Here is an 11,281-nt window from a genome sequence, read left to right on the forward strand (position 1 = left end):
TATTTTCTTAGGCAGCGGAATCATTGGGAGACTAAAGCCAAATAGAATGAATGTGTAATTAGTGTAGGTACCATGTAAGCATACATCGGTGTTATAGCTTTAGAATGGTATTTGTTTGAATAGTGAAATTGCTTTTGAGAACTGTGGTGGAAAGAAGTGGACATGTGGTCCAATTAGATCTGTGCTTCTGTGGCTCATTATATACGGTTTTCCTACGCTATGAGTTAGTATTTCTGAAATCAGCAATTACAGTAGATAAGCAAACATGTGACCAGCTACAGAATAATCCAGCAGTCCTAAGATTTAGACTTACCTTCCCCTAGGACATGAGACTTGTATGAGGCAGAACTTGATGAGGCTCCACAATGGACATCATGCACTCTGTTATATCACATGTATGACCGTTTTCCTGGTTAGATTCTCTGGAGGCATTTTTGTTTTCCATGGCAGGTGGACATATTTTAAAATGTCCATAACAGAACACCTCTCAGTGGCATTGAGTGCCAACAAGTCGCAGAACATCTGCCTGGCTTCCATGGAGAATTGTTGCCACTTTCCTGGTGCCAAGGTTAGGTCTTTCTTCGTTTGCCACCAAGCAAACTCCCGATACATGGGGTCATGACCCCCTGCTTCTTCCCAAGGATATGAGCCGGTCATAGCTGTGTACAACAGGACTCCAAACGCCCACACGTCAATGCTCGGGTGCAGCAGCAATTGATCCCCTTCTTTTAAGCTGCACAATTCCGGAGCAGTATATGGGATGGACCAGGCCATACATGGTGCTTGAGTGCCCCGGAGCCTCGTCAGTCCAAAATCTGCTAATTTGACTTCCTTACATTCAATGTCCATGAGCAAAATGTTGTCCAGTTTAATGTCCCGATGGACCATTCCTCTGCTGTGCATAAAGTCTAAGGCACTCGCTACCTGTGGAACAAAACCCTTTACAAGATCTTCATTTAAACCAACCTGTAGGGAAAAAAGAGAGAAAATTAGTCACTAGACACAAATATAACACAATGTTACCCAACATATTGAACCCACCTTACCTCGTGTACAGGGAAACAAACATACATTAGCTGAATACACAAGGAGTATGATTAAAGGAAACCTGTCAGCATACAAAATGGTGCCATTAATGGTGCAAGATCCATCTTAACCCATCTTACTCCATTTTAAACCTTGCTTCATAACTTGAGTGATACACATACCTAAAACAACAAGCGTATGCCAACTATACATCCTACCAACTCACTGCCCTGGGAAAGGAATCTTTAAAACTCAGAATGCTTCAAAAGCAACTAAAACTAGAAATCGTGACTTTATAAAGATCAATACATTTTTGATACAAACTTACATTTAGCTTTACTATTGAATGAAGGTTTCCAGCTGGTGCCACCTTCTGGACAAAGACATAGTCGTTGCTGGTTTGGAAAGCGATTTCATGGGTTTCAATGATATTTGGTTGGCCGCTGAGACTAAGAGACATTCCGTATTCCACTAGGAAGTTGTCCATTGGAGTTGTCTCTTTACTCATCAGTTTCATAGCCACCAACTCATCTGTTAAAAAGAAAGACATAAAAAGACAATGAGTATCATAAACCCAACATTAGAGAAATGATGAAGCTTGCTAAAAACCTGCTAAAGTTAGTTAAAAGTTTCTGTAAATCTAAAAGCTCTGACTTATTAAGATCCATAATCATCACTCAAACACTGGAAGCAAGGGGGGCTTGGAAAACTTAGAAACTTAAAAAATGCTGCTCAAAGGTTTGGAAATGTTCTGCAGCCGAAGCATTCTGTTGATTCTTAGATCTTGGATGTCACACTCATATCTCAGTTTAGAAGTAAAGATCCTTTAGACATCTGAGCTGTAAATAGAACTAAATCTGCAGAGGGAACCCAGAGCATTAACTAGAATATGTAAATATCAGACTTGTATATTATGGCAGACTTGCTCATTATAGTCTCCCCTCCTCTGGTGATGCAATATCTACAGTATGATCCCCCTTGTTGCACCATGCAACCGAAGAACCTTTACCTGCTAGTTACTCTTTTCCTTAGTTTATTTCCACTCATTCAGAAGCACAACTGATTCTGTAAATCATTCTCTTTACATGAATTAGGCTACAAATTTACCTGAACCCCGATGTTTGGCCAAGAGAACCTTTCCGTACGATCCTGTCCCGAGCTCTTTGATGGGGTGGAAGTGGTCTGTGACGTCCATCATCGTCAGGTTTTCTGAGGTTTCGGCGATGAGCTCAAGAAGTTTCCTTGCAGTGTTCTTGGTTACTTCTACGATGCTAGAAGCCATTCTGGAATCACAACATCAAAACATACAAATTAGTTTCATTTGGCACTAATCATTAGTAAGCGGCATTAATCATCTCTCTGGATATCACCCAGTTACTGTTATTAATTGTCACCTTCATTAGAGGTGGGGGGAGGGGTAGTATTGTAACTAAAGACAGTTATTTTACATTTTAAAGCTGATATATGCTTACAATTCTTATTAAATACATGTTGGGCTTATCTGGATGAGCTTTTATTCACAGCAAGTGGATATTGATTTCCTGTATAAGTCTATGGTAATGCAAAACCCACTTGAAGCCGATCAAATTCACCTGTCAATATACAGTATTATAAATTATTTTAGAAGGGTCTCAAATGGACATCAAACTGATTCTATGGACACAAACCCTTACTCTGATACATACAAGTTATATGTAAGAAGTCCAATTATTTTATAGATTCCAAAGAGAGAAAGGAGTGATGTAGAATGGCGCTGGGCAAAGGACCGAGAGTGCCATCATTCCAAACCAACAAATGTCTACAACAAGGTAACAACCGGGGACTTCCAAGTATGGCAGCCAGGGATATCAATGTATTAGTCACGTCATACAAACGTTTTTGTATTGAACATCATGTGTGAATCTTTTAAACTTTTGCATGATATGACTAACATTTATGAAAATATCTTTTATAGCTGGGTGTTGACTTTCTGTCCTTAGGTGCCATCCTAGGAAGTCCCTGGTTTTACTTTGCTGTAATACAGTAAAATTATTTACTAAAGATATGTGACTTCCTGAGACTTCAAGCACAAATCCAACCAAAGAATTTGGACAAAAACCGAAAAGGGTTAGAACATCTTTTAACTTTTTATTGCCATTTCTGACGTCCGATCTTCCCTCACTTCATGTGTGTGGTCAGCAAAACCACTTTAAGAGGGCACAAGTGGGGGAAAAAATGAAAACCTTTATTAGGTTTTGTAATTTTTTTTGTCCCATGATATTTTTATTAAAGATTAATAACACTGTTCAACAAATTTTTATTTTTTCCCAGTTTTGGAAACAAAAGGATCCATTTCTTAATGAATTTCACATTCTGAGTTCAAATATAACAATGAAATTTGTCAATTGGCTCTAGTTTTTCTGTAAACGGAAAGTTTTCTACTATAGGCGTAATGACTACATAATGCACAATAATTATATAGATAGATGTCTTTCCACAAATATAAAGCAAGTGATATTGACTACATAACAAAGCCTAAATGGCATAATATATTGCATAGGATTACCAAGACAAATTATAGCCATAAGCCAAGTTGAATCATTTTAATACTTAGGATTCTCACTAGTTTTGTCGGTTTTGCTTCTCTTGGCTTTTCTCTTGTATTCGAGGAAAGGGCTATCTCTTACAACTGTCCAGCAATAGTCAGCAAGCATTGATGGGCTCCATTTACCTTGATATCATCTTTCCATAGCTGCAATGTCTTGATGGAAGCGCTCTCCGTGTTCATCACTCACTGCTCCACAGTTTGGTGGGAAAAAATCCAGATGCGAATGTAGAAAATGAATTTTTAGAGACATGTTGCAACCCAGATTTCTGTAAGTCTGGATGAGTTTTTCTACCACTTTCTTGTAGTCTGGTGTTTTATTGTTTCCAAGAAAATTTGATGTCACTGATACAAATGCTGTCCAGGCAGCCTTTTCCTTTCCACGCAACAGAGAAAGAAACTCATCATCATGAATAAGTTTACGAATCTGTGGCCCAACAAAGACTCATTTATTTTTGCAGCACTAAGTGCTGGAAATTTGCTAATCAGGTACTTGAGACCTGCTTTATTCTTGTCCATTGCCTTAACAAAGTTTTTCATTAATCCCACCTTGATGTGTAATGGAGGTAATAAGATCTTATTGCTGTCTACAAGTGCTGGATAGTTAACATTTTTTTCTCCAGGCTGCAATGACTGGCGTATTGGCCAGTCTCTTTTGGCATAGTGCATTTCTCTCGCACGACTGTCCCACTCACAGAGGAAGCAGCAGTACTTAGTATATCCACCTTGAAGTCCAAGTAGGATAGAAATCACCTTCAGGTCACCACAAATCGACCTAGAAATCACCTTCAGGTCACCACAAATCGACCATTGATGTTCATCATAGTTGATGCACCGTAAAAGCTATTACAAGTTGTAGACTTTCTTAATCATTCCTGTTATCCTCCTTTTTTGTGAGAGAAAAGTTATTTCATCGCAGATATAGCAGAAATTATCTGCTTTATTCACACAAGTTCGAGGCATTACTGAGTAGCCTATATAAGCATAAAACGAAATGTAAAGACGCTGTCGAACTACAATCAGCTACAGATACTGCAGCTTTTATGCAGTGAAGTGATGCAATTAAAGGCTAATATTGCATCATCTCAGTATACATGCAATTTTCTATTGGTCACCAGTATCAATTGCGCAATATGCAGCTGAAGTTGCATCATAATTTTGAATGGCTTACGTCATTAGATGGGTGAATATATCATGGAAACTAGAGCCAATCAACATTTTTTAGGGTCATTTTCGTTTTCAGCACCCCAAAATTATGTAAGATTAGCTAATTTTATGCCCAAAACTTTTTACCTGTTGAACAGTGTAACAGGTACATAAACAGAAGATTTGGTGGCTATTTCCAAAGGTGACCAACATCAATTCACAATAGGAAATATTCCAGAGTCAGGTATAACTGGACAATGAAAAACTGCATTCTAGCATTATATAGTGACAGGAAAATACAAGGGGTCCCTCATCATGGACCTATACTGGTCTTGCTATGCATACACCATAGAACAGTGTTTCTCAACCTTTTCTTAGTCAACGTGCCCTTTAAAATTCCACACAATCTTGAGGCACCCCATGCTAAAATGTAAGAACTAAACAAATAGTTTTACGTAACGCAGCAACATCCACACAAGTAGGACCCCCAACATTAGAAGTGGTTTGTATTTCATAGCTATTGCACCTTTGCACATTGCTACCAACATGTACCCCAACATTCTCCCTCACTCAGCTAAAGTGACCCCAGTGCTGATGGAGAGGGGCAAACAAGGATTCAGGTGACTGATGTCTTCCTTTTCAACCAATTACATCATCCGTTGTTAGGATGTCAGCGGCTGGACCCCACAGAACCCAAGGTTGTAATGCTGCACAATACAAACATTTGGTTTGTGTAACAAAAAGGCAGGACTGATCCACTTACTGTCTTGTTTACAGTTTTTGGGGCAATTCTACCAAGGCATCGCTGAAGAACTCAAGAAGGCACCCCAGGGCACCTGGGCACCCTGGTTGAAAAAGATTGCCATAGAATACTCTAGCCAGACTAGCAAGGCATGAAGATAAACAGAAAAAATAAATAAATATATATATATATACACACACAGTATATTTAAATATGAAGCGCAAAGTACAACAAATGATCTGAGCATGTCATAGCACAAGATAGTTGGAGCACTCAGACTCATATCTTCATCAGGTGTTTATTGCCATGTTTGTCCCAGTATTGGGTCACTAGTGGATCTTCCCAATAAGGACCCAGGTGGTAATAAAAACCTGACAGAAGTTATAACTCATTCATAAATCAGGCAAATAAATGGGATTGGCTGGAGTTGGCCTCTAGCTACAGCCATTGTATTGAGTTGCTGGTCAGAGTTGCCAACATTCTAGTCAATGTTATGTAAGCTTGTCATTGTAACAATATAGTGGAAGAGAAAATAGAACCCCACATGTACTAAATATGACAAATGGGAATAGTGGAATTTGGAACCTGATTATTATAAAAAAAATGTTTTTGCTGGATTGTGCTTTCAAACCAAACTGAAAATTACCTAACAGACAATCTAGGATGACCTAAGAAGACCTGTATAATTTTACTTCTAGGATACATGAAGAAAGAAAATCTCAATGTATGTATGAAGTTGGTTATATTCTAAAAAAAAATTTAATCAATACACAGACCTCTAAACAAAAGAAAATAATTTATTCGTACTTGTAGGGCAATAACAGGCAAATTAAATAAAAGAGAAAAAAAATCTAATTTGAGGGAACATAAAAACGTTTGTCTAATTAACTTACTGCTAAAACAGGTTCTTATTGGAAAATTTGGAAAAACAAAGAAAATTAGGGGGGAACATAGTTGCATGTACAAAAAGACAGACAGGAATGGTGAAAAAAAACTTTTGATGGTGAATTGTTGTTTAACACACAACTACTAATCTACAATCTCTTAGACAACCTCGGATGGAACGGTTTCATTTTATTACAAGGGAAGATGAAGAAAGAACATCTGAATGTGATGTATGAGGTTGGGTAGATTGTAGAAATTACATATTGCAGGATAATGTGGATATTCCATCAATCTATGGATCTCTAACCAAAGACAATCATTGAATCCCTTTTGTAGGGCAATTTAACCTTCTGCTAAGAAATCTGTATTGTTAGGCTGTCATTGTAAAATATGATGACAAAGAAAATTAGGAAAACACTTGCATGTATGAAAAAGTCCGACAGGAATGGCAAAATATCAGGAATGGCAAAATTTTGAACTCGGTAAAAAAACTTGATTTTGAATTGTGTTTAACAAGCAACTGCTAATCTACCATCTAACAGACAACCTGAGGAGTAATTGTTTTTTTTACTATTTCAAGTGTACATGAAGAATGAATATCTGATTGTAAAGCTTAATGATGAATATATTTTAAAAAGTAAATGATCACAATATCATGTGGATATTTAATCAATATATCAATCTCTAAAATAAAAGGCCTATTTGTCTGACAATAAATAACAGGTAAGTGAAAAAAATAGAGAACATTCTACATTTTTACTATTTAAATTTCTGCTAAGTACATCTCTTAATAGTAGAGAAAAATGCTATCTAAGGATAAAACTGAGGATTATAAAACTATGAAGTTCTATGACTTACTTTGGAAAATGAAGGTATAGATGGTCTCCAAGTCGGTCTTCACGGAGGAAATCTATGTGGTCTTCTGAAAAGCAATTCTGGTGGGAAGCAATGTAGAATATAAATCACTTTTTGCTACAAGCAAAATGAGAGTCACTGAAAGTAAGGAGTGGAGGTCTGGTATATGTGAGGAGAAAATGGAATTTGTTAATTGATGGGAGATTCTGATTGGCCAACAGAGAGGAGCTGCTCATTAACATATGATTGGTGACTTTGGAATGGGCTCCTGAAGGGTGGAGCAGGTAGGTCCATATGAATGGGGATTGTTTATGCTGTGCCAGTGTGATGAGGGCGGGAAAATTACTAATTTTGATTGATTTAATTACCAAGGAAACCGTTTCTAGATCCTAAGATTTAAAGAGCTAATGTATAAAATGTCTTAATTTTCTTTTAATAATATATTTTTATTAAATCGCTCAACATAAATTTACAAGAATGCAAAATATCACATTGACCCAATTTAACCATGGAAAGTTTATGTATAAAATATCTGTCTAAATAAATGAAATATAAACATGCATCCATATATAAATCATAAATATACAATCTAAAACCAACATAGAACTCCACCCACCTGAGACTATAAAGTGGGCAATATATATGAACTGACAAAGGCTGGAATGCTGAGCTGTGATTGGACCCTGAAAGTAAAGGTATTCTTTAAAGGTTTTAACAAAGATGTTCCATCACTAAAAGCTTCAAAAATCTTCTGCAGATTCTTACGATATATACTAATCTTTTACAAGCAGAGGATTTACATATAAAGTTTGAGGCCAAAATACATTTTTCTGCTATGGGGCTTCATCACTAGTCATTTTTAGTAATGTGGAACTGCTCAGACTCAGCACTGCGCTCATCACATATATGTTCATTGGGGAGATGAAGGAACTTTCCCTGAGATGGTGAAATGTATGTCTTTATTGTCATGTTTGCTTTTATTTGTTGTATTTTGTCTCCACAATCTACTTTACTTTAAATGTTCACTTTGAGGTCACCAAAACCGAAAGTAGAGAGTACTCCATTGTGACAAGTCCAGATCACATTGGGGGCCAAATTATTTTAACTGAAAAGGTTAATAAACCCCCAGATGTTGGTAAAATCCAGATTTTCTTCTCTAAGGGTAATGAAGTGTTTTTGGGGTGCCATAGTAAAGGTAAGGAGGTGGCCTCACCAGTGTGTCCCATACTTCCAGTACTTTATTGAGCAAGGCATAGGGAATCATAGACCAAATGTGGAGGAAATGCAGGAAATAACCAGCTACTCTGCATTAGGTTGGATAGTAGAACATGCTTGATAATTACCTTCTATATTACTAGATTGCAGGATTGCCATATTCAGGAAAAGGATATTGGAAGAACCAACTGAAGCCGGTCAATTTAATAGGGATAATAGTAAACTGAAGAGGAAATTTATTTTGTTTGATTTTTTTTTTGGTTTATTTTATTAAGATAAAAAAATCATGAATTGAAAGATTTTTATTTTTTTAAAACTTGTTTTAGTTTATTGTGATTTGTTTTATTGAAATGCATTGTATTTGTATGAAATTAAAGCTAAATGTTGCAGGGAGGATTTTGGTAATGTTCACATTTTAGCATCCTCATTTTTGGAAAAGTGGAACTTTGAAGAAAATGAATAAAGTGAATACAGATGTTGCAGATAAATTAGTTTTATTTTTTTTTCTGTGCATTGTAAAAACGTTCTAGTGTATAAAGCTGTGTGTGGTCAGTGGACCAGAGTATGGAGTATTTTAGGTTCTTTTGATATACACTACAAAACATTGTTGTTGGTGGAAATGGTAGCCATTGTCATTGTCAATTGTTTCTGCTGAGTGTCTGGGTGTTCACCTCTATTATTGTTTGTTTACTGTAATTACCAAATCCCATCACCATTGCCTTCAGTTCCTCCTCTGTGTATTGTCTGTTGGGTGTCGGCTGAAACCATTCAGGGTAGATCTTATTGTTATGGTAAATTTCTGTGCTCCAACACCTTGGGTGTACTGAATATTGTAGTCTCAGACTAATGGCTTAAAAAAATAAAAAAAATTTAGTTTTCTTTGTGTCATTTTTTTTTTCTATCACTTTTTTTCTCAACTTGTTAGCAGAACTCTGAAAAGTTTTAAGGTAATTACTTGGAAACTGTTGGCACCATCTGCTAGAAATGGCTGCCATATCTAGTATGGAAAGCTTTGTAACTAAAGAAGGTTCAAATCTTGGACGGTTCAGCAGGGACCTGCCAAGATTTAACCTATGTATAGGCGTGGTGAATGTACCTAAGTTGATTGATCGATTAAATTGAGTACAACCAACCTGTTGGGTTTTCTATGTGATAATTGCTAGCAGCTAATATAGACTCCCCCGCCACCTATCTCCACCAGGGGAACACAATAGCTCCATGGGAAGGATTCCCCCATCAACACTGACTGCTGTTGGTGGGTGAATCAAGCAATTTTTGTTTCCTGCATCTCGTGACTATAAGACAATGAACTCTCTGAGATCTATTATCTCTAGTGGTATAATTTAGTAAAGTATATTGATTGGGTAACTGAATTTGTGACCACTTGTCAGAACCCTCAACTGAGGGTTTCAGTGCAACATAGTGGGTATTAGAAGACCTCCAAAACAAACAGGGAGGATACACCACAGAATTGTTTTTCAATATTTAGATCTCCCATAAATATATTGGAAGAACCATTAAACACAGTTCAATTTAATGGGCAGGATACCAGTAGAGGAAATTTTTGGGTTTAATTTGATTTGTTTAAAATGAGCTCAACTTACTTCAGTTTCTTGGGTTTGTGTTTTTGTTGGTGACATATTTTTATTAAGAAGGAACAGAAAGATTGTTTTTTTGTTAAAGCTTTTACTTATTTTTTTTCACTATGATATTTTTATTTTATAAGGCAAAAAAGCTGGACTTTTTTTTTTTTAAATAAAAGCCTTAACAGTTTTTCATTTAAATTTTGTGTCACCTAAATGCATTGGGGTCAGTTTATCAGATACGTATTTGTTGGATTGTGTTTTTAATATCTGTTACATCTAGAATACATTATTATAAGTTGAGGTTGACTTTTGAGGTGTACTGCCCCCCTAACATTGGCTGGTGAATTGCTTGTGGTAGTTATTAGCATAACACTGCCAATGTTTACTGTTCCTTTTGTCTTCCTGGGGGGTCCACCTGTACTATTGTTCATTCCATGCTTACTGTACATACAGGATCTCATCACCATTGTTCATCATGTCCCCTCTGTCTATTGACTATCAGGTGTTGGCTATTCAAAGTAGACACCATTGTTATTCTAAATTTTGTGTCTCCATCCTGTGTATGGAATATTCCAATCTTAGAACATTGTGGGATACGTTTTTTTTTATTTGGTGGTGGTGTACCCATGAATAGCTACTAAAAATATTGAGCTTTATGGAGAAGTTGATGGACAAGATTGGTTAAGTTGAAGAAAGGACTGAAATGATAAAAGTAATGAAGGAAGCCCATGGCACCAGACACAGGAGGATGTGAAATTAAGGCTTATCGATAAAATTCAGTAAATGTGATGGAAAGACAAGGCTAACATTTGCTGCTGTTGGTTGGTTGAGCAATGTGAACATTTAAAGATTCAAAAAGAGGAACTTTGAAGGAGTATCTTTGGATACCCGGGCCTCCTATCCATCTTGTATTGAACTGTATTGTTGCTGTATTGTCTCCCGTTATATTGTAAAGCGCTGAGCAAACTGTTGGCGCCATAAATCCTGTATAATAATAATAATTTGTGCTCACACTAATAAAGTATAATTTCAGGAAGTCAGGAAAGCTGATCCAAAGGACTTTACTAAGTCAGCTTTACCAAATTAAAATCATTATGGAAGGATGTTCCAGAAAAAAGTGCAACATGATCAGATCGGCATTTCAGACATATTTATTATTGGACTACCGAGAACTGTGATCTGTGATTTTTTTTTCTTTTGTGATTATGAACTTAGTACATCCAGAGCAAATGATGGACTACA

At 36.6% G+C, this 11,281-nt stretch overlaps 1 protein-coding gene across 1 annotated transcript; it reads right to left on the minus strand.

The window, feature by feature from the left end:
• Window positions 1-384: 384 nt before the first annotated feature.
• LOC149460389 (serine/threonine-protein kinase SBK1-like) lies at window positions 385-2,308 on the minus strand. The gene is made up of 3 exons (XM_089679754.1): window positions 2,134-2,308; window positions 1,355-1,557; window positions 385-966 (listed from the first exon to the last, which is right to left on the minus strand). The coding sequence occupies exons 1-3, from the start codon at window positions 2,306-2,308 to the stop codon at window positions 385-387; spliced, it is 960 nt and encodes a 319-aa protein (XP_089535880.1).
• Between the last annotated feature and the right edge of the window lie 8,973 nt (window positions 2,309-11,281).

The sequence above is a fragment of the Staurois parvus genome, unplaced genomic scaffold (assembly GCF_062004578.1).
Source record: "Staurois parvus isolate SC_StPar_1 unplaced genomic scaffold, SC_StPar_1.0 ptg000231l, whole genome shotgun sequence".
Lineage (NCBI taxonomy): Eukaryota > Metazoa > Chordata > Amphibia > Anura > Ranidae > Staurois > Staurois parvus.

Excerpts from the sequence above, each read along its gene's own strand:
- LOC149460389 (XM_089679754.1), bottom strand. The coding sequence starts at position 2,308 with ATGGCTTCTAGCATCGTAGAAGTAACCAAGAACACTGCAAGGAAACTT. Across the intron at positions 1,558-2,133 it reads GGCCAAACATCGGGGTTCAG|ATGAGTTGGTGGCTATGAAA; the intron begins GTAAATTTGTAG and ends TCTTTTTAACAG. Across the intron at positions 967-1,354 it reads ATTCAATAGTAAAGCTAAAT|GTTGGTTTAAATGAAGATCT; the intron begins GTAAGTTTGTAT and ends TTTTCCCTACAG.